Consider the following 25,039-nt stretch of genomic DNA (forward strand, 5'->3'; position numbering starts at 1 on the left):
GAAAAAAGTCTACTCTGCTGTGAATGGATGATGAGAATGGTGAAGTCTTGCAGTTAATAAGTCACCGAAACCAAAAATGAAAGATGTTAGGACACAAATACACACACACACACACACACACACACACACACGTACCCACTGCCATCCGGTCTACAATGGCCTGTGTCTACAATGACTGCCTTTCTTTCTCACCATAGAACATGATGCTTTAGCTTCTTCACGAAGAAGAAATGTCTTGGGAATAACAGCAACTCAACTTTTCCTTTTCTATTCAACATTTTTGAAAATTACCACATAAGCAAAAAAGTAAAAGAGAACTTGGAAGTGAAACATATGTTTGTAAATTCAGAGCAATACCAAATGGAAGTAGAAGTTGCTAATATGGTTTCAGTATTTTGTAAAAGAGCCAGCTGGATGGATGATAATTTTTCTACCCCTGCAGGGCATCAAAGCTTTTAGGAAATCATTCTTTTCACACATATTAACACTTAGCTTATTAAAACAGATGATACTTTTATTGTAAAACAGCCCGGGTAGAGGCTAGAAACATAAAGTATGAAAGATAAGACTTATTTTGACCACCAATCTGACAAATAGCAAACCCTGACATGAGAGACCATGGCGCAGAGGATGACGTCGTGGGACCTTCTGTAACTGCCACAGCTGAAGTGTCACCACGAAGCCCGTGAATTGCTGTTATGAAAACATTTGCAGTAACTTGCATAATTAAATGAAACTGCCAGAAAAGCTTTTCTAAAATGCAGAGACTATGTACATAAATAAATACAGTTCAGAGCAAATATTCTATTTCAGAATGAGCATGGCGGTGAATTATGCAAAGGTATGTCACAAGCAAAGTACCATTTGCTTTGAACTGACTGTTAATTACAAATGAATGACAACATTGCTACCGAAATTGACTGCTCGCTTAGTCTCTTTTACACATAGTCAATAAAGGAAACTTGATGATCATGGTATCTGAAAATCAAAATCCCCCATTTCTAGGAGTTGCCATGTCTCAGTGAAGACCTGCCTACTGAAAACGGCAAAGCTCTATCTGTCCACACACTCACTCCTGAAATCAAGGGGAAAACATTCAACAACAGCAGAGTGGCAGGTATCTATCTGGTTTTACTGCAGCCTATTTCTTTAACAGAAACATATTATACTGACTTCGAAAAACTTTGATGACAGGGGCCAAAACCATAATAGTCTGATCGCGTGTGTAGAAAGCTGAAAAAGCAAGTGGAATAATGCTGTACACAACAGTAAATGGATTACCGTATTGCTTGTTAAAATTAACCTTAAAAGGTTTCTGAGACACTCATTTTAACAGTGACAGTTTTCATGGGCAAAAAGCAGCCAATTAAGGCTTCTGTCAGCAGGCAAAGAAATAAAATCATCAACTATGTTAACTGTGTAGAAGAAAAGGGATCAAAAGGGAGCAAACATACCATCAAAATGCAACTTTTACCATCAAGAGTAAATCCATAATGTGGGCATACCCTGCAGGGGTAGTTACTTACATCAAATAACTTTTCTATATACATTTCCTCATTGACCTTTTCTCGAAGAATATCCTGGTTTTGCCGAACAAACATAATATAGGTGTCTGCCAGATCCATTCCTGGTTTCTGTTGTGAAGGAAAAGCACGGGGAATAAAACAATGTCAGGTCTTGATTGTAAAAATACTATTTGATCACCACTCTGGAAAATTATTCACCATATCATTTTGAAAATTACACTAGTAAAATATGTTCAAGCCCAAATCAACAATGAACACCTCCAGTAAATTATATAATTAAAGTAAATAAAAGTTCATTATTAATGTCTGTAACTTGAGGTCATGATTATTCATCATTATTAAAATGATTAGAAATATGTGGCTGTAATCTAGTAGATATCTTAAAAAAATGGCTATCTTGAAAGGTGAATATGCCAGGTAGTATAAATGAACAAGTTAAAAAAAATTCCCTCAGGCAATTTCCTAATTGCAAATACAATTTACTTATTATTTTCTCCGTCTGGATTATCCATTTATATTAAAAATGAAAATATTAGCTTTACTCAGGTTGCTTTCCTCAACCCAACTAAAGGAATATAAATGCTTAAGGAATACAAATGAAATTTTCTTATTAACTGGAATAAAACATTACTAGGGAGAGATTGGGCAAAAAAAATTAAGGTGAAACATAAACCAAAAATTTGCAGATTACCTTGTGCTTCTACTCATTGATATTTATCAATACTTTACTTTAAGGATTTATTTTGTTTTAAGAATAATATCAATGAACTAGTCTCGTATAAAGAACCACAGGTGAGGATTCGATAACTATTAAAAGTTATCTCACATTTGTTGTATTCCAATGTTGAGGAGATAGTGACATAATAAGGGACAAAGACCTGGATGTCTCCCCAAAGAGTTTTCATCCTAGACTTAGCTTTAGTTCTTTCTTGAGTTTCAAATAGCTGGACTATCATGAAAATATTTATTTTCTGATCTACACTTGGGGTTGATTCATACACTGTATTGTGTTGTTCAGTTGATTAGGATATGGCTTTACTAATAAAATGGTAGAGTTGATGCCCAAATAGGTTATCCTAGCACCATTTCATATTTATAGAACGCATTTATAATCTCCATCAATAAACTCATTTTGTAAATATTGCAAGAAAATTAGAGGAAAAAGAATATGGATCATTTAGCTATTACTGCTTCAGGAAAACCAATGGAAGATATACACTGGAATGATTCCAACACTAGAAGGGCGAATTCCTTAAATGAAGGCCAGAAAGATCTTACTATGTGTGTGTGTCTTTTTTTTTGGTGGGTGTGGGAAGAGGAGTATATCTTATATACAATGAAGACATTGCCCATCTCCAAATTCCATTGCATAGTGTAGGCAATGGCATATCTCATTGATAAAACATAATTATCTTTTTTAATAACCAGTTATTTTTGGGCAATGAGAATCACACTAAGTTTTTACTACTCTTAAAGGGCAATATATACAACATAAATTAATGGATCCTTTCAAACATAATCCTGAAAAACATAATTAGGGATCAGTTATAATTTGAAACAAATCTTTTTCTCGGTGTGCATGTGTGTGTGCACACACAAAATTTATCATTTTTTCAAGAGCAACCATATATGATGTACATTGATATTTTCCAAACTTAATAGATCAGATTATTCCTTCACCCTTTTTCTGCATAATTCTCATAAGCAATATTTGAAAGGATAATTGAGAGAAATGTGAGTTGCTTTTTTCTTTTTTGGGGGGTAATATACAGCAGCTTTTCCAATGAAGAGGGGAGGGGATTTATACAAAGATTAGTAACTGCTGTTAATAGTTAAAGGCAACTACCCTTAAATTTTTCTCTCCAGGTTTCTCAAACTTTGTCAAAACACTGAAAGTGAGAACACTCAGACACAGTGGCAGAATAAAAATGACTGGAGAACAATTTTCTAAACATAATAACAAGTTAGCTCAGCTTCTGAGTTTCAGTCAGATGCCCGGAATAGCAAGGCCGTTAGCCAAGTCTAGCAAAAGCAGGAGGTAAAGACCAGACAAATGACAGTCTGCCTTCTTCACTCTTACTTCCCACCCAACATTGTTTTTTATAACCACCTTTTAGAAAAAAATCATGCTTAGAATTTTAATCAAGTCAATTACTTGACCTATCAAACTCACTGGAAACTGAAGTTATGGCTGGAGGACTGGAGAGTTAGTTACATTTTAAACACCTACTAGAGATTCTAAGGTAAATTCTTTTTCTGTGTCCTTGATCATTTTTGAGATAACATTAGACATCATGAAACACTGTTCAGGAAGAGCTTATGTTCCACTATCTAAAACTAACAAACATTTACAGTTTTAAGCCTAAAAGAAAACTAACGGCTATTTCTGTTGGCAGACTTGAGGGATATGCACTGGAATCCAGTGTAGTTTGAAAGCTACAACTTTCAAAGGACATAAGAATCTCTGGCGGAGGATGTGCAGAAAAGCTCATTTAAAAGTTTATTTTAAAAATGAAGTACTTCTTTTTCTTCTTGAAATTACGTTTTCTCCCTCTTTTGGCAAATTAAGACCCACTTGCCCGGAAAACAAAACCTAGAATTCTTACATTCCTCATTAGCATTCTTTCTTCCTTTATCTTTGAGCTGTTTACCTATTCTTGAAACTGTGACATATGGGAATTTCACACCTAGTGAATATATTTTCATGTAGCTTGTGGCATGCGACGATAATCATTAAAAGAATATACACAAGAAGAGAAGCTGCAACAGCTGGTGACATTTACCAATTAGAATCATAGTTCTTTAAAACACCTTATCTTTCCTTTGCTGTATGAAGGGTAATTATCTCTGATAAATTGCTGAAAAAGATGTAATTTTCCTTTTAAACAGTTTCTACTTACAGTACAAATGTGTTTGGATAGAAGACATTATCGCTGGTTCAGTGCTTCTTTGTGCAAAGATTGTTTTATGGTAGGAAAATTTACATACTTTGGAAGTTACTGCATCTAATTCCATTATTACAAGTTGTCTTATTAGGAAGTGAAGTTTAGTTAAAAAAACAAAAAATTGAACACACTCGGTAGAGTTTTTAGTTTTGGGCGTGTAAATGAAAACACTGCTTGTGACTGTGTGGCTGAGATACGGTCCCAATACAGTCCCAGACACAATATTGCTATGAGCTCTGGATGTGCACTTGGTGCGTCAAAGAAGCTGCCTGTAAAATTTTATTTAGCAACATGGATTTGGATGAGTATTCATCAAGGACACTATGTTCTAGAAAGCTATCTTTAGAATTATTTTCTACATTGGTAGTTAGTTTTCTTAATGAATATAAGAAATAACATGCTATCAAAAACCACTTTGCAAGCATGCATGTACTAAGTACCATTTAGATAGAAAAAAATGCCTTTTTTCATACAATCACTTCAATCGCTGACCTCTTCAGCGATTGAAGTTCCCCAAGCATTAACTTTCCTGTTTTGTTTATTAGGGTAGCAATTGCTAAATCAAAACAGGTGTTCCTGAATTACTTCTTTCTAATCAGAAAAGAGAGAATTTGGCTAACACATTCTTAGAGTACGGAAAAATTTCCCGTGGGCAGAAAGAAACCAATAAATATGGAAGGAAGTAAAGGATGGTAAGGTGAGTTCCTCTGACATTGGCCGCCTTAGTAATAGAATACACCGGTGAGTGAATGAGTTTAAGTGTGAGTGCAGACAACAGCACATTTTTTTCAAGCGTTAATCACTAGTTAACCTAGTGAGATGAACATGCTGCTTAAAAAAGAAGGAAAAAATTCCTTGTTAATTATACGCTGCAAATGCTCTTACTTCCTGCTGCTACACCTAATCCCACAGGTGCAAGTTTCGCTTTCCCCATTCATGGGTAGGTGGGTGCAACACTGTATTCCCTGTTCACAGCAGCAGAGTCCGAGGTTTGCTTAACCTTCCAACACAGGTTAACAATACACTATGCAAACACTGTCATGGTGTCTATTTAACAAGGAGACAAATTTTAAATATACTATTCCAGTCTCAAAGATTAACTGGAAGCTACTGTATAATTGACTTAATTTAAAAGTGCACTTCTCATAACCTAGAATATCTTGCCTTGAAGAAACAATCAAGAGTGGAACTGTGATATCCTGATTTAGGATGATCTACATGCCTTGTAAATGAAATGCCTGCATCTGCTCATTATTGTATTTTGGGAAAAAAAGATCCTATAAGATCAAAAACAATAACCTGTCTTGTCAATATGAAATTATAATAGGGACCATTTATATCTTAACTCTGGCATTTCAGGTTCAGAAGCAGTTTATAATTGATCAAGGAACAAAGGACACAATTATGTAAGCATATAGTTTAACCCAGGTATTGTTAAAAATATTTTTTTTCTTTCACTGGTTAAGGTATACTCTGTTACTTTGGCACTTATGCAGCAATTTCTGTGTCTTTATATCTGAGCAAAAATGTTACTAAAGGTAAGCTTTTCAAAAGCATTTGGAGTACTTTAAGGAAGTTATATGTTATCAAATACTTAATAGAAGTTTTTCTGATAACTATGATTATATTGTAAAAAATATATTTTACCAACACTTCTATCAAGTACAATTAAATTGTAATTACACAGAATAACAAAAGAGAAGAAAAATACACAGACTTGAATTCTTCAATCTAGATGTATGCTAAATTAAGTTTTATATAATATTTCTAGGAAAGGAAGAATTCATAAAAGAGGAGGAAAAATCAATAAAAAGGTCAGAATAATGTAAAATTTTGAGTATTTTCTAGTCACAGATTGACAAATTCTCATTGCCCTTAAGAAAAATTCCAAACTATTATTTCAAACAGTGAAGGGGCCACAGTCACTTCCTCTTTGATAAATTTGGCATATAAAACAATCAAATAAAAAAATTCCATTAATTTTAAAGAACAGGTTTTTTTTTTTTTTAACAGTTAGGCATTTTGACTCCAATTGGAACTAAAAAATTTTGAATTAAAGAAAATGGGCACACATCCTTTCAAAAACATCTTCTAGACTTGGGGGGATGTTATGAGTGTGTTTTAAGTGTGCCTATTTCATTCAGTCCTGCATTTCCCAGAGTTCTTGCTCTGGATGAAGGTCTCTGTCTGGTTCCTGTGGACACAGTTGGTAAAAAGCATACTCCTACCAAATGTTATAAGAATATATCAAAAGCAGGTTTAATTAATGTCTGGTAACACAGGTGTTCCTTTGCCATTCTAAGTGTTCACATGAATGCTTCATGTTCTTTCTCCAAAGCAGTGTATGTTCAAACATTTTTGTTGTATCACTGGAAAAAGGCTTCCAAGAAGGTGGTTATTTTATATATTAAAAGGAACACTGAATGATCATTCACAATACTAGCCTGGAGTGCCCAAGGAAAAGAGAGAGGTTGATTTTCAACTGAGTTTTTTTTTTATGGACTCGATATTAATTTTACAAGACCTTGCCCATTTGAGACTATGAGCACTAGTATCCCTTTTGTTATTTCTGATATAGAATAAGGATCACTAACATCTCAGAGTTTAGAGGAATAGCTACTGCAGTAGCAGACAAGGATAGGGCTAATGGGTGTATCATATTAGCTTTAACCTATTTTCAATGTTGATAAAGGTATTAAATCACAGCTTATAATAAAATCCACTTAACCTTTCCCTCATCTATCTACAGTTGCTAGGATGTCAACTATAGAAACTGTACTGAAAACTTGAAGAAGTGAAAATAAAATGCTATAGATATTATTTCATGCAGCTCATAAAATTTTAATAGACTGGGATGGATTTACTCAGCCTCCAATTTGGAACCTTTCAGATTTTGGGTTAAGAGAGACCTGAGGATACCAATAAGTCCAGTTCCAGCATCAGGTAGTCACGGATTTACTATATGAGAGGGAAGAGCCAGATAGGGAAAAAAAATAAAGCAGGAAGATGAGAGAAGCAAACTGCTCAATACACAACTTCCCCAACTCCCACAAAGGTAAGACTCTGAATCTCGTCCCGGGGTGCCTCTCTCTCTCTCTCCAGGTGAATATGTCCCCGTGGGCAGGCACTCGGTTCCCCGTGTTCTGCCTGGCTCTCGTTCTGACGTAAAGCACTGAGCATTACAGTGACCTTATCTAAACAATAAACAGTATCAGAAGCAAGGAAGCAAAGAAAGGAGAGAAAACACCATGCTCGCTAGCCTGGCCAACAACAACCTTTAAAAGTCACCACTGATAGATACAGGTGTTTAATATTCTAAAGTAAAAGAAAAATAAACAAAAAACAATCACTCTGGGGAAGACAAATGGTTTTTTTCCTTTGGAAAATGGCCAGATTTGAAGCAGGGGCTGGAAACTGCTGAAGAATGCCTGGGAGCAGGAAGTGTCAGTCCAGGAGAAGCAACAACAATCCCATTTACCAAGCACTTTCACGCTAATATGCTCTTTGAATCCTCACAGGAACCTGGTGAGGGAGACAGGAGGGGGATTATACTATTATCCTCTCTGTGCAGGTGGGACAATTGCAGATAGGGGCAGGGGGCAAAGGTGGGGTGTGAGCGGAGGTGTGGGGCTCCCATCCAGGCCATACAGCATAGAGCTGAATTCTAGTTCCATTTGGGGAGTTGGACCTTAAACAACACCTGGTCATTTTTCCTACATAACAGAAATTCTGAGCACCCCATCTGGCAAACGGTGGAGTGGTTTCTACAATTACATATCAATTTGTTAACCTTCTTAATTTTTCAGCTCTGTCTCCCACTGTCTCTTAGTCATGTTCCCAGTTCTATCCTTTTTTTTTTTTTTAAAAAAGATTTATTTACTTTTGCATACAAGAACTGCGGTACAGTCTAGAGGTGTGGCGGTGGGGGTGCATGGTGAGACAGAGTGGGAAACAGAACAGGCAGATTGACCAAAGTACACTGCTGAGGGGAGCAGCGGGTATGCAGAGAGGTCTGCTGCACCATGTGGAATGCTCCCTGGCCGGGGATCGAACTTGTGCTGCAGTGGCTACGGATTGCATAGGTTGCATCTTAACCCCTTGCGCCATTAGGGAGGCCCACATAATTTTTTAATATACATTGCTGTCAGCTATATCTTTCATACACAGTATTTTTGGGGAGGTTGGCTGGAATATAATACTATAATCTTACTGAAATTTACCTTCTGGCCTAGGATTTTTGTCCATAAATCTAATGTGAACATTTTCATCCTGGTCCTGCATCTTTTATACCAGCTCTCTCTTTCGTGTCTGAGTTCCCTTCTTCTAAGTTACTGTTGAACATGACAGACTCCCTTGTTTCAGGCCTTGCATTTCTCAGATGTATAAGTCATTTTCCAGGTCCTGTGATGGGCTGTGGCTGGACAGGAGGGGGCCTCTGCAGGGGAGGGTCCATTAGGTAAGAACAGATCTAAGAGGCTATCCAGAGGATATAGTTTGTCATCTTGATCAGAAACACAACAGCAGCTTTGCTAAGAAGAAGGTAATATTGGAACTTACTTCTATTCAGGGACATATTTTTTTCTATGTATGGTTTTTAATAAACAAATACCCCATTTTGATAAAGAAATGTCCTATTATAAAAGATAACATGTTCATTACATGTTACATGTATGACAAGGGTCTAGCACTTTGGGTGTGTTAAATATTTCACTAGCAGGCTCCATAGAAACTGGAAAGTTTAATATAGAAAATAAAATTCTGGCCTCCTTGATGGTGCAAGGGGTTAAGTCTCAGCACTATGAAGCTATCCGCAGCCACTGCAGCATGAGTTGGATCCCTGGCCAGGGAGCTGATCCACATGGTGCAGCAGACCTCTCCTGTCTCTCCCGCTACTCCCCTCAGCAGTGTATTTCAGTAGATCTGCCTGTTCTGTTCCCCACTCTCTCTGGTGAATCCTCTCACCCTTCACACCTCTGGCTTCCACCCCAGTTCTTGTATGCATAAATATATAAATCTTTAAAAAACAAAACAAAACAAATGAAATTCCTCAGAAAACACGTTCCACTAAATAGCTACCATATCTCTAGGGAACAGGAGGTACAGCAATTATCATCAAATATTTAAAGAGCTATCATGCAGAAGAGGGAGGTAGAATACACAGAGGTACAGAATTTCTAGTTATTATACATAAGACAGGCTGCCTTATGGTTTGCCTGTAATCACTTAAAATATTAAGAGTCTGAATAAATATTTGTGAGAGATATTAGGGAAGGGGGCTTCTGCGTTGAGAAAGAGGGTGAATAAGCTGCTTTTCTGTATCTTTCAGCTTTGAAGTTCTGTGGGATCCAACAGATATAAGGTTAAATTAGGAACTCAAAAGTCCTAAGCACAGGAATAGCTATGGTACTCCTTTCCATTTGTAATTAATAAAAACCCAAACTATACTACAAAATATGTGTTAGGAAGTGTAACAAAGTTCATATGTTCCCTTGATTATTTGGCTCTTTCTAAGATAGCGGATATAAATCCTTCTCCTTAATTCTCTCTTTCTCTCTTAAGATGCTGCTTTATAGGACTCTACACATGTGTTTATTTCTACTCTTTGCTCAGCACTGATGTCCTGTTTCTAGGTACAACACAAGTACTATTCCAGGACTTCTTTGGGAGTCATTTGCAAAATGAAAAACGCTATTCCAAAGACACTCCATGCATAGGTAGGAAAGTCTATGGCCTTTTAACGTGAAATGCTCATTTATACTAACTTTAATGGCAAGGAATTTGGGGACTTTCTAGTCCATAGTATACACTGTGGTTACTCATTTAAAAAATAAGAGCTATCTATAACCAATCCATGAAGCTCTCCAGTCCTTAAACCACTAACATAATGGCAATTGACAGATGAAATGCTCCTTGAGCAAACTCTTAATCAAAGATTAGATGACGCATATATTCCATCCAGTTTTAAGTCTTTTTTTTCATTGTGCTCTAATTCTTGAAAATTGATATCGATATTATGCATAGATACATATACCAACATATGTATGTGTGTGTGTGTGAGTGTGTATGTGTATAAGCAGAATATCTCAGGCCTTGGTCATATATATAATAGATTAAAAGGCACAAACTAATTTGTCGTGATGATCCATTTTAAAACACTGCACTAACTTGCTGATTATATTTACCACATGAGTTTTCTTATTGTAGCTAAGTTTCATCATTCCCTCTCATGGTATTTCAATCTTTGAACAAATTTACAGGTTATGAGTGATTTCCCAAGAATTCTGTGAAAAACCAAACGTTAAAATAAGTGAACATTGATTTATAACACTTTTGTATTTAGAAAACTAGTTCCTTGATTTAACTGGCTCATCTTTATTGTTACTTTAACTCCTACAGGAAACATGTTACAGCTTTCACATAAAGGAAAGGGAGAGTGAGCTGCTGTCTATAAATAGTGTGAGGCGTTTTCTATCCAGTTCCAGCCCGCTATCACTTCCCTCTACAACTGAGGTGACATGCTCGCAAGATGAAGTGACCTCCAGAAGAGTTCCCAAGTTACAATGGAAAAAGTACACTGAAATAACCTTGCCAAGCCTTGTTATGAGGATTCGTGCTTGCTTTAGGAAAATAAACTACTCCCTGAGGGAATGGCACTGGTTGAAAGATTTGAAATAAACCTGTGGCAAATGGTAACTTAAGAAAAAGAATTACATGTAGTTTGAAAAAGTCAATTAAAAAAATACTTACTGGAACATCAACATATTTTGCTGCTGCTTTCACCTTAATTGGAAAAGAAAGAGATAATTGTGAGAATTATTTTTGTCACTGTTAGATCAGTACTACGACGTCAGTTAAAAGACAGAAGTGAACTCATACAAAATACTCACAGTGAATGAAAGGATGGATGAAAAGAAAGTGCCTTCATCATATCTCGAGAGCTTAGACAGCACCCCTTCCAACACTGAAACAAACTAGAGCACACGGTTTGAGTGAGTATTTAGACAGAATATATTCCTGTGCATACAAACTAATGACAGGGTAGACGAGTCCCGGGTCAACATATGCTACCGTCCAAAGATGCACAATGTGTAAAAGAAAACTGACAGCTGAGGGGAGAATTGTAGTGTTTACTTTCCCCTTTTGCAGACGAACTCTAAGATCCTTTCCCATTATTGAAAATAGTACATATTGTTTTATGATTAAAAAAAGAATGTGTAATAGGAGTCTGGTCACTGTATATGTGAACTAATTGTAACCATTTAGTAAAAACTTGAAGTTCCCGAGACGATTCCTTAAAACAATTTTCAACCTCAGTATAGATACCTGGAAGCAATGATGGTCAAGCTGAGTCAAATTCCTTCTATCATGTGTCACTTGACTATTCCCCAACTTTTTCTATTGGCAAAGAGGCTGAACAAAACAGAGGAGTGAAAGGGGTGCATAACATTTAGGGCTCTTGTAACAGTAAAATGAGGTTCTCCATTAGTTAGCAGGTAGTTACTAAGCAGTTCTAAACGAAGTGGTTCTATAAAGATCATCCCTGTTTCAGCTCACAAAGTGGTTGGGGAGCTTATACAGATATACACAAAGCAGGGCACAGTGGAAAGTGCTAAAGGGAGAATGTATACCCTGACTGTCCCTACGTGGGCTCAGGTCAAACACTGAATCTCTAGGCTCTAGGTGAGAGAGAGAGAGACACACACACAGAGAGAGAGAAAGAGAGAGAGAGAAAGAGAGAGACAGAGACAGAGACAGAGAGAGAGAATGGAATTCAAATTCATCTCTAAAGTGTTTCACATTTCCAAAACTTGTTATATTTCTATGGTGAAAGTTAAGACATGTCTACTGTAATAAAATTTAAAGTGTAGGAAATTTTATTTTCTCAAATGGAATATGCAATCTAGCATCAAGATAAATGAATAAAAGATATTAATAATATCCTACCCTTCATATTTCCTCTTTAGGACTAAAATAATATGCACTATTGACAAATTACACACTCCCAAAGGGAAAATACTGACAAGGTTTTTTAAATACGAAAAGGGAAATTAACGAAGGCTGGTTTTTGTTCACATAGCAGCTTCTTCAACAAAGTGATAATAGTTCTAGGGACACAGCTTATTGGTCTCTGGTGACCAGAGAACTCGCTGAGAGTGTACAGGAGATAATCTTTTCTCTATGGTTGGTCAATTACTGCAAAATAGTTTATGCAAAAGAAACACAAACTTCCCTATAGGTTTCTCCATCACATCATTGGCGACATGATGTAAGAACACAGAAACAAAATGCTGCAGACTGCTGACTAAAATTTTATTTTTAAAGATTGAGGATTATGTATAGCTAGTCACTCATCCTAAGGGATACAAGCAGCAAAAAACACCACATTACAAATTGCTCACAACTAAACGTCAATTTAGCATTTTCTTCCTGCCCATTAGGATTTCTTACCAATCACAGCTGACTAACTCAACTTGATGTGGTTTACAAAGACCCAGGGGACCAATACTCTAGGGTTATGTCAGACCAGGGGAAGGGAATTCCAAACTTAATGGCCCTCTGTGGAAAATGCCTTGTCTTTTGTAACTCAAATCTTGAGAGCCAGTGTGTGCTGGTGATCTCATGTGTCACGAGGAGAGTGAGAATCTCTATGGTTACAGATGGCGCCAACCAGGGAAGGCTATAGCACAGCTCCTGGCTCTCAGTGCCTTTTAGTGAGTATATATTTACGCAGTGAGTGATGCCAAAGGTCAAGGCAAGGCAGCGGCAGGAAACCTCTGGAAGGATCTAGATCGCAGTTCAAGTTGTAGCTCAGCCACTCTCTGGCTATGAGAAAACAGATAAGCCATTTAGCTTCTCTAGCACCATTGTACTTCACTTTCAGGCAAGTGAAGAAAATGATAGCCATTCTGTTCATTACAAGAATGGTGTGAAGATCAGTGGATATGCCTATGTGAAAGGACTGTGAAAATAGCAAAATATGAAAGGAATATAAAGAATTAAAAAAGTGATTGAGATTAGCTCAATCACTATCCATCATACAAGTTAAAACTCTAAATATGTTCAGTCCCAAGGTATTGGGGGTAGCCTTAGGATTATTTAGCAAAATGGAGTTAAACTGTTTAGTTATCAACATCGGTCCTAATTTATTTAATCAATATATGGAGGGAGAACAGAGTTGCAGCTGCCGGTCAGAAGAGCAACTGGAATTCCATCTGTTTGCAGGCCATGTGGCTGAGAGCAGAGGAGGAAGGATTAAAGATGTTTTGGATCCATGCAATCAAACTACAGATTTAAAGCATTAACTGAGATGATTCATACAATGTACAAATAGAAAGGGCTTAATAAGTGTTATTCTAGTGTAACTACTGGGTACATAATATGGGAAATAAATATGCTATTCCCCTCCAAAAATATAGGTAAAAACAGGACAGACACACACAGTTGGCCATGACCCATAGCAGAAAAAAGGGCCACAACAGACCACCAAACAGTGGAGCTGAAACTGGCAACCCTCATGTACAAGGTGACCCAGGAGCTGAGCCAGGAAACAGCAGAAGTGGAGATAAGGACCTGTGGGAGGGGCAGGTGAATTTAGGAAAGAAGTTTTCCCACGGTGGCAACCACAAGTCTTCTCCTTCATGGAAGACTACATGTGGACCTGGGGTCTGCTGAATATGTCAACATTCTTTGCCTCCTTTTTAACAATAGTGGAGAGCCTCTCTGTGGGTTCCTCCCCACCCCAAATGGCCCCTGGAGAGGCACTAGACAGCAGGGACTCTAAGTGCTTACATGGCAGTGAACAGCGTCGGCGCCTTTGGGACCAAGCAGCTGAGCCACAGCTCCTATAGGACGGTTTTCTTTGTAAGATTTTTCTCCAGGCACACTGTGGTCAAAGAGCTACCTTAACAACCAAATTCTATTAACATCAAGATTGACTAATAATGATATATTTTCCTCCCAGCTTTTAATTGCACAAAAACAGCAAGATTCCACGAAATCCAGTTAAATGCTGGGTTTCGTTGCTGTGTCTTTAACTGCTTCCTGTGAACTTTCTTGCACAGCTCAGGGAGTATATAAATACTTATGGGTTTGCCTTGTGCTCTCTGCTCTCCTGAGGGTGTCGGGTTGGGATGAAACACTGTAATCTCTTTGTTTCCCTTCTCTTTATTGTGGATGCCATTAACTGGGTTTGTTTGAATAATATTTAATACCTAAAATCTGTCGGGTAATTACCAACTTTGCCTGAGATGCATCCGCTGAAGGAAATGAAAGATAAAAGCACTTTGAAATGACTAGTAGATTGAAACATGAACTATGCTACAAGGCACGTGGGTTTACATTTCCTGCTGAATTTTAACAGGATATAAGATTCATTTTCCTATGCATATGGAAAGTAGAAATACAGAGCTCAGAAGGGTTAGGGAAGATTCCAGCTATGGTTTGGTGGATTCAACACCCAGTTTTTGCATTTTGGGCTGTGATATTTCATGAAATAAACAAGGGATTTCACAATACTCTAAGTTATAAAATCTTCCACAAAAAAGACAGTTATCTACAAGATGGATCATGAAAAATTAGTTTTGGGGGGATGGTGGCAGAGCTGGAGATATCTATTAGCTGATATTTCATTTTTGTTTGGTAAGATCAGAAACAACCACTATTGTTAAAATTTCACATGGAACCAGAATATCAGGGACCAGGAGGAAAAAAGGTTTCCTTCCCTGGAACAGCATGTTCATGTTAAAGTTAATGCAACTGTCTCTACTCCAGCTTCTTTTTCTCCACCCGGAACCCCTGACTTCTTTGAATCTTTGTTCACACTGACTCCTAAAAGGCCTTTCTGGGTTATGTACACCCACACTATGGGTGGATAGTATTTGAGTATGTACAGAACATATTTACTTATAACAGATCTTATTCCCCAAGGTGTCTAAGAAACTTCCAAAACAGCACATCCAGCCCTGAGGTTGGCAAATTCTCCACAATATTTTCTCTCATTGTTCCTTTTCCCCTTGTCCTGTCGTATTTGTATTTCATTCTATTGATAGGTCCTAACAGTGTATGTTACTCCTTTCAAACACATACTTGAATTTGAAAAGATGTCCTCTGAATATATGCCTTGAGTCATACAGGTAAATGTAATCAAATGGTTTGATCAGGCTAGGTTGGGGGGGAGATATTTTAATGACATCATCTATGTAATCTGGTTAGATTTGTGCTCTGTCTTTTTTTTTTTTTTAAAAGATTTATTTATTCATGCATACAAGAACTGGGGTACAGGCCAGAGGTGCGGGGGGTGAGAGGATTCACCAGAGACAGAGAGGGAAGTAGAACAGGCAGATTGATAGAAATACACTGCTGAGGGGAGCAGAGGGCGAGTCAGGAGAGGTCTGCTGCACCATGTGGGCTGCTCCCTGGCTGGGGATTGAACTCGTGCTGCAGAGGCTATGGATAGCTTCACAGTTCTGTGCTTACACACTTGCGCCACCAGGGAGGCCCAAGCTCTGTCTTATTGTTAAGAGAAATTCAGGGGAAAACTTCCTAGGTTATTGGAAAGGATATGTGTGTGTGTACATGTTTACATATACATATCTACACACATATACATACATATTTACCTCTAAAAGATTTCCCCCACTATCTGAAAGTGGAATGTTCCTATTTACTATGATTTGGTAGGTTGTTTATTAGGTCTGGGAATGCTATTACCATTAATTTATTTTTTTTTTCTTATTTATATTTATTCATTCAGCAAATATTCATTTTTTGAGTACATTTGATCATGTACTTGCTATTGCTTTAGATCAGGGTTTTTCAGCCTTGGCACTATTGACATTTGGAGCTGGATATATCTTTGTTGTGATGCTATCCTATGAATTGTGCAGCATCTTTGGCTGCTACCCTCTAGTTGCCAATGGCATTTTCCCAGTTGTCCAACTAGAAATGTCTTAAGACATTGCCAAGTGTGATATTACAGGCAAAATTATCTGTAGTTGAGAAACAGTATTACCATTAATTTATAAGGAAAAAAAATTTTAACATTCCTAGCCCCCTCAAATACCTACCAAATCACACCAAATAGGAACATTCTACTTTTGAGGGTATATATAACATTCTACTATATATATACCTACTTAGTGAGAAAATATACTCTTTCCTAAGACCCTTATTGCAATAATTGAGTACTTAGTAGGCTCAACATTTTGCTATGATCTTTGTAATCCTACCCAGAATTTACTGATCCCCTATTACCAGACCACATTAGGAACACAGTGATTTTCTCATTTTTTGTTCTGTTGACAATTTCCCAGAACTGGTTCTTAATTACAGCCCTCAGTTTTTCTGCATCTTCTTGTTAAAATGAATTCCATCCCCATTCTACATGACTTAGAGCCACCCCCACCTGCCTGCCTGCTCCAGCCTGTATTCTGGGTGGCACAAATCTCCCAGGAGGGACCCACAGGCTGGTCAGTTCCACCTGGATATAAAGGGGATGCAGGAAACTGGAGACATGAAGCAACCAGTCTTTTCTTCTCTGGTCTTATGGATTCTGTGTGGTGTCCAGGAAAGATGCAGGGACACTGGAGGTCAAGTCCTGGCTCCATCTGCTGTGTCTTCTATCTGTGCACAAGGGTGCTGGACTTGCTGGTGGACGCTGGTGGTAAGGCCTGCCTTGGAGACGAGGCCACCCAGGGAGGGTTCGCCACGTCCTTCTCAATCAGACCAGCTTTGTTTGCTTTGATTGGTGTTGCAAATATTTAATTGCATGAAATAGATCTTATAAACACTATAGACTTGCATAAAAACACATCTTACAAATGTAGCAAATGTGTCTGAGAAGTTCCTGCTGGATAATCTTAGGGTTCTCTTCCAACTCCAGCAGTGTGTGTGCAATAAGAGCCCGGGGAGAAGAGACACGGGCCTCCAGACAGAAATGCAGAGAATGAGCTTCATTTTGAGACTGAGAAAGGTTGTAGATTTTCTTTCATTCCATACTCCAGCTTTTTTTAATTATTTTTTTAAAGATTTATTTATTTTTATGCAAGAGCTGCGGTACAGGCCAGAGTCACGGGAGAGTGAGAGGATTCACCGGAGACAGAGTAGGTTGCAGAACACGCAGACGACCAAAATACACTGCTGAGGGGAGCAGCAGGCAAGACAGGAGAGGCAAGACAAGACGTCGTGTCGGATTCTTGCCGGCTGGCTGGGATCAAACCCGCAGTGTAGAGGCTGCGGACAGCTTCACAGTGCGGCGCTCAACCACCTGTGCCACCAGGGAGGCAACTGAGCCGTGCAAGGACTTCCAGCCAGTAACATGAAGAAATGGTAAGAGTGTCTAGCTCTTTCCACTCTCCCACAGATTGGTCAACTTAATTAACTTTAATATAAGGTGGAACAGATATGGGATTTCTTATATACTTTCCTTGGTAAGATTTAATGTTCTTGTTATCATTATTTGTTGATAATCTTTGAAAGCATGCTTCTTAGATGTTTCATAAGTCAACATTTCCTTCATGTTAGATATGAAAATTGCCTCCAATTTTTCATTAGAAATAATATGACAAATATTAATGTATATATGTTTAGTGCATCTCTATGAGTAGCAAGAGAAAATGAAAAAAGGAACTACAGGGTCAAAGGGTGTTAATATACTTGATATATTTCCAAACTATCTTCTAGATAGTTAGATAAACATTGAAACCATTTATACTTCCATTTATAGGAAATGGAAGTGATCCTTCTCACTGTTTCTAATACTGGGGTTTCACTTAAAAACAGCCAAGCCAATTGCTAGATAAAATAGTATGTTATTGTAGGTTTTTGTATTCCTTAAATTATTATTTTTCATGCTTAAAGCTCATCACTGTTTTTTCTTTTCTAAACTGGTCTTGTATTTGCTTACCAGATGGGGGAGTGAGGTTTCCCTTTGCTTTTGGTATATTCTTCTGGCAGTTTTATGGGCCTGACTTGGGGTTGTTTGATGGAGCCTTGCAGGAGTGAGGGAGGTTTGTCTCCAAGAGAAAGGGCCTCTGGGAACACACACCCATTCGAGCTCCTCACCCTCCTTCAGACCCTGATCCTCTCACTTTCTGCCTTTTTCTCTATCAGACCCTGATCTCAAATGTCACCCACGGCAGTGCGTTATACCTCAGTGGGACCTGAAATCACCTAATCATTCCATGAACACTCATTAATGCCTCATCTGTTCTTACACAATTAAAGGCTACAACTTATGTCTAAGATATGTGGGGCATCAAATAGGAAACTGTGGGAGACTCTTGGGAGTGGAGACCTCAGACACAACCCCGACAGCTTTCTCTATCTTCCTCTGAGGCCCATTCCAGAGCGCCAGTGGGGTCACCACAACAAAGAGAGTAAAGAACTGATGACTACTCAACTCAGCCCTGGAGCGAAAACAAATAGCAGAACATGAATGCAGAACAATACGGTACTGCTGGAAGAAAGAGTTATTTTTAAAAGGACAACCGCCATAAAAGCCCAAATTAATTACAAACCAAAAATCAGAAGTGTTCACAGTCTATTTGCAACTATTGTTCAAACTTAAACCTTTCTTGTCTCTTTTTTCTAACTGCTATTTTTCCAAGAAGGTATTTAAAAACAAAAGCCAGATATTTCTAAAAATTATCAGTTGAACACTAATTGGATTTCAAAAGGTGAATAAATAAACCTTACCTTTGAAACCAGCAGTGAAATGATTTCTTTTACAGTGTTGTCAATCAAATCATCTATTTTTGAATGGTACTGTTGCTGGATAGGAAAAGATAAAGATGCATTAGTTGAAATGGATGCAAAACTTTTGTCATAAGTCATAAATGCTTTAAAGCTACTAGTTATGACATATCAGATTTACTTAAAATGATCATTTTGAACATGAGAAGAACAAAACCTTGAAAACGATCCACCCAATCAACACTCTTTACATTGTGGTTTGAAATGTTTCCCATGTGCACCGTTGAGTTAAGCAGCTAATGGGGTTATTATATAGATGAATTGAGTTCTTATTCTTATTCAGGCGGAGGAATGTGAAGGCTACTTTTTGTCTTCTCCTCTATAATTAAGGTGGCCGTGTATTTTTCTAAAGGGTTGGTTTAGCTGGAGAAGCAAAAAGACTGGAAAAAGATTTAATTAATACAGCATTTCATGTCTGACAACTCTCATTCATAAGTTATTTTAAATGTGCTCTAGAAATAAAATGAGCTCCCAATTGTTCGGTCTAAAAGGACCTTTTTGTCAGTGCAGGGAGCAGCAGTTTATACAATTCTTACAATATGCTCAAGCAAGGGCAAAATTAAAATTTCATCAACAAAAGTGAATAGATGGTAACAAATTAATAGGCCATAAAAGGTATAATGAAACAGCACTCACTCCCCATAGTTTTATTACTGCTTCCTCATGAAAAAGACGCCTTTAAGTAAATACAAAAAGATGTATTTAAAATAAATCTGAAAGCCTCTTTTTTTGCTTTCTTTAGAGAATACTAGAGAGTCCCATTCTTAAATTAGCAGGAGCTTCGGCTTCTGCGGCTTGTGAAGGCACATTCATTTAACAGTTATTCTTCCTTTAGAAGCATTTATCTGACAGCCGATTGTCCCCAATAGCCACTTCACAGAAAATGTGACTTGTAAAGACTAACCCTATCTTGATGGTTCAAGGCTTCTTGGAACAGCTAACATAATGCATGGAGTAAAAGTACTCAGGTCAGGATAAACATTAGACCAACTTAACAGCTGCTGGTTGAATGGTTTCCTAAGATGCAAGTTTTTGAAAGCTATTTTTTCTTCTGAAAACATGTCTCAAAGTTTCCACACAGAACAAAACATCAACTTAGGTCTGCTTTGGAAAACGCAGGAGTGATTCCCCCTGGGCTCTGAGAGTGACAAGTGGTCATCTACCTGCATGAATAATAAAGAAGCAAGCATAATTTGAAGGCATGTGAATTCCTTGCTTCTGCTTGTGTGTGCGCCTGCATTGACAATGGTCTAAAATTCACCACACGTATATTAATGTGGAGCTTTCTAGGCGGGGAGTTCACCCAGTGAAGCTTGCCAGTCCCAAAGTCTTACTGATTCCCATACCTGTGCTCCCAGGGGACAAACAGAACAGAAACACGGAGGGTGGATTTCTACTGCAGTAGTGCTGGCACTCTTTAGAACAGCTTAAAGAGAAGGCAAAGGGGAGAAAATAAAGAAAAACAAGGTAGGAGAAAAAAAGGCCTGAAAAAGTCGACCAGTTTGAGGTTATGATCCAGCCTAAATGGCTAGTAATTTCTGAGTCAGGCATGCCCTCACCTGTGCATGTCTCTGGGGACAGCTGGACCAGGGCAGGGGCTGATGGGCAGGAAGCCCCCCACAGACACACAACCTCCCCCATCCCCAGCTGAAGCTGTGCAGCTGAGTGGGAGGTGGAGGAGCTTATGCAAACGAGCTCTGTTGGCTTCCCCTCTCTTTTCACAGCCTTCTCTCTCCAAATTTGTGTCTATGCAGGAAGTAGAGATCCAGTAAGAGACTGGGGTTCCCCTTTGGGGTGGCATAAAAAAGGGAAACACGAGATGTGCTTTCAGCTCATCACTTCTTGGTTACATGGAAAGTGCTGTGGGTCAGACTGCCATCCGGGCACCCAGGCCACCAGCTGCTTCTATAGGCTCTTCAGTGTTTATCTGTCTTTGCCATAAATTTCATTTTTTAACTCAGAAGTAATTAAACATCATCAGAAATCGATTGATATGAATTAGTGGCGCTTCTACACGTTAAACTTTTGGGTTGCATTGATTGTGGCAAATCTTAAAATGAAGACATAAACCATTACAGGGGTGATTTTACTCTTTTCATTGAAAGGCAGGGAAAGCAATGGACCCTATGGAGCCACCAAATTCTCCTAGAACACATACCTTTAGGCTGCTCTTTTCCTTGCTACCTGACTTAGCCAAAAGCAGGGAGACAGGGAGAGAAAGTGATGGGGAGAGAATGAGTAAAACAAAGAGTTAAAAAGAAAGGTAAAAAGCATATTTCTTAAATGTACAACCTAAAGGGGAACTCAAATAATGTAAAGTTTGTTAGGTGATTATGAAATTTAGCTATTGTAAATTAATCTACTGAATTCTGACTTATAAGAATTTCCAGCTGCACAGTTGGTGGAGGTGGTCTGGGAGCACTGCAGGCGGGAGTGGAAGGTGGCCTCAAAATTTATATTTTCTGTATCTTTCTGCAAAGAGAATAACCTACATATGCCACACCAGACATTAGAAAGCTAGAAAAAGTGATGCATCCACGAATCCGGACAGCTTTCAAAGACAAACACACAAAGAGATCACAAGCAGGTTAAGAATACAACGTCTTTGCATAGACATTCCAATTACCTTAGCTAAAATGGATAGATGTCTCATTCAGATTCAGAAGGAATTTTTGATTAAAAATCTGCAAAATTTCTGTCTGTCAATAAAATCCCGTAAAACTCTTATCAGAGTATTTCAAATCAAATCCTACATACCAGGTGGATGACAGCTCATTTTTAGGTTAATTTTCCCCATATCTTCCCTCTGGTGCCCTGCTCCTTCAGCAGATGACTCTGAGCATAGGTAAGCACTCAGGAATTCTTATTCATGGAGCACAGCAATTCAGAAATTAGACCCAGGATTGAAATCCTGGGACCCTTACACTCAGGCAAATGTCCCCAATTTACCTGACCTCATGTAAACACACAAGAAATGAAGACTAACCATCTCTCAGTGCAATCCAGGACCCTTAAAAGATCTTTTTTTTTTTTTAAGTTTTTTCTTTTTTTAAAGATTTATTTATTTATTTATACATACAAGCAAGCACTGGGTACAGTCAGAAGCGCGGGAGGGTGAGAGAATTCACCAGAGCCAGAGCGGGGAGCAGAGCAGGCAGAAGGACCAAAGTACACTGCTGAGGGGAGCAGGGGGCGGCAGGAGAGGTCTGCGCGCCATGTGGGACCCTCCTCTGGTGGCCGGGGAGCAGAGGGGATCGAACCGGCGCTGTACAGGCTGCGGGCAGCTTCGCAACCCTCAACCCAGCACTCAACCACTGCGTCACCGGGGATGCCCCCCTTAAAAGATCTTGATCCTTCTCTTGGGATGAATTTTATAAGTACTGCATTGTTAGTTGTGGAGAGGACTGTAATTTTAGTGTAATTAAGAACAAATCCCACACAAGTAGGGGCCCCAGAGTTGCCCATTATGGTGGCTTCATCCTCAGTAGATGGACTGTGGGATGATGCAGGGAGGGGCTCTGAGGACACAGGCTTGCCTAAAGCCTACACACTCATCTGCTTTTCTGCAGGGATGGATAACGACAAGGATTTCTCAACACTGGTGGTTTTGTGATCTCAACATCTGCCCCCAAGGACGGGCCTGAGATTGCTGATTCATTCATTACACAGCTGTCACATGGGAAGATCACTCACTGATCAGTCCATGAAACACTGCTCTGGGTGGTGGCCCAGCACCTTTGTGTCGTCACGCGCCTCATCAGAAAACAGAATCGTAACTTAGGAGCACACTGTGACTGCACCGTGGGTAAAGAGCTGGGAAGGTTTTATCTCAGTAATGACAATATAGCAAATGACTAGAAACTTTGGAGACAATTCCCTTAAAATTTAGGTAAACATGTCTGCTAAGTTTGCCTATACAGTATATATTTTTATATCGCTTGAAATCACCTAAGAATCTAGCTTTATCAATCTAGCTTTGTCAAGAATCTAGCACATTTCCTAATTTGTAAAATTCCAAAACCTATTCCCACTACATACAGAAAGGGCTGTCTAATTCTAACACACATGCGTTTAACTGGAGATTAAAGTAAAGTAAAAAATCATTTTGCATTACTATTCTTGTTTACCACTTTTCAGGGTTGCTAATGGGTTTTACACCTGCACATTTTGAACTATATTAATTGTGTGAAAGTTGTGGGGAACTAATTGTCTCTGGTGAGAAGGTACAGGTGCAGACATAATGAACAGAGTAGCAGATTACTCTTCAAAACCATCCACCTATTAATGTAAAGAATCATTTGACAATGCAACAATGTTTTGTCATTTGTGTGCTGCCTGTTTTTCTTTTTTAAGTACTAGAGTGAGTTGTTTCTCACATGGGAAGATATTACAACATGACAACAAATCAGTCTGTTCATTCAACAAATATTTATGAAGTGCCTATTGTGTGTCAGGTACTGCAATACATATTAAAATAAGAACAAATGGTTAAGTCCAGTATTAATGGAAAGAGGAAAGATGATTCAAAGGAAAAAGTAAAAGATGATTCCTGAAAGCAGAAGAGAAATGGGTGGGCTTAGGAAGAGTCTTAAGGCAATATTCTTGAGTAGACAATCAGGCCTACTTCCGGGCATTGAAAAATGCAAGGAGGTAGATGTGAGCTATTGATATCCAAGCCAGCTGGCTGCTCATTCAGATAAAGAAAATAAATCATGTTGAAGTGATAAAGTATGGCCCCGAGTGTGACTCCCAGCTGTTAACTCTAAGACTAGTGAGATTTAACCTATTCATAGAGCACAAAACAATTTTGACTGATCATATCCACATACATAATATCCACAAATATATACACATTATATATACATATATATATTTAACATAAATAATCCCACATGCGCAAAATTTTTCAAACTACTTCCCTCAAGACAACCTTATATGGCAGACGGGAAAGGCTCCTGCCTCTGAAGACTGGTACATCCAGGCTGAACAGGAGGAAAGAGGATTATCAGTGGTGCACAGTGAAATCCACAACTGGCTTCCTTGTACTCCAATTTAGGAGTTATTCTGATAGATGTCATAGGTCATCTAAAGTGTCAAACTCTAAAATTCTTCAAGTATTAGTGACAGTATATACCACAAATTTATGAGAATATTAATAATCTGCTTCTGGATTTATTTAGAATTTAGTTTAAAGGAGGGTAAATTCATTTGGTTTCAGGTAATTATCTTTAAAAATTTAGATGTAATTTATAGATTTTGTGGTCTAAATGGATAGAAACAGTTTGCTTGACATTAGTTAAGGTACAAGTGTTTACATGTGTTTTAATGTGTCTTTGGGCCATTGCTATGTAACTTCTAGTTGTCAGTGTTTTATACACATACAGAAATGAAAACCATGGAAAACAGAATTAATTATATTAATTTGAGATGATGAAAATAAAAATGTACATTTACAAAAATAACAACTCAAATGAAAATGCACTTTAACAACAACAAAAGAGACTTACCCATTGACAACCAAACTGGATCACGCCATGGGAAAAACAAAAGACAATGAAAGAAAACATAAATAAAGAAATGAATGAACAAGTAATCACAATGGTTAAAAAAGGCAACAAAATGTCAGGTTAAACATATAATCTAAGAAGTATAGATCCATTTTTACCTAACCACCACTCTTAACAAAAATAAATCCTGGGATAATATAAAACTGTACTTCTGAATATAGAACCAAATAAAACAGAAATCAAATGGAAACAATGGAATATTTACTGAAAAGAATAAGGCTGAGTTTTCAAGTATGTCACTACTTGATCT

At 38.1% G+C, this 25,039-nt stretch overlaps 1 protein-coding gene across 2 annotated transcripts in view; it reads right to left on the reverse strand.

Moving 5' to 3' along the window:
* CADPS2 (calcium dependent secretion activator 2) overlaps positions 1-25,039 on the reverse strand; it is a 410,328-nt gene that overhangs the window by 23,311 nt on the left and 361,978 nt on the right. For both annotated transcript variants that reach the window (XM_037512374.1, XM_037512392.2), the window contains 5 exons: positions 24,730-24,744; positions 19,166-19,240; positions 11,359-11,442; positions 11,219-11,251; positions 1,527-1,634 (listed from right to left, as the gene is read on the reverse strand). In XM_037512374.1, coding sequence (XP_037368271.1) covers positions 1,527-1,634; positions 11,219-11,251; positions 11,359-11,442; positions 19,166-19,240; positions 24,730-24,744 — 315 coding nt within the window. The remainder of the gene's footprint in view (positions 1-1,526; positions 1,635-11,218; positions 11,252-11,358; positions 11,443-19,165; positions 19,241-24,729; positions 24,745-25,039) is intronic.

This window comes from Talpa occidentalis, unplaced genomic scaffold (assembly GCF_014898055.3).
Source record: "Talpa occidentalis isolate TD23 unplaced genomic scaffold, MPIMG_talOcc4v2.1, whole genome shotgun sequence".
NCBI classification, from domain to species: Eukaryota; Metazoa; Chordata; class Mammalia; order Eulipotyphla; family Talpidae; genus Talpa; species Talpa occidentalis.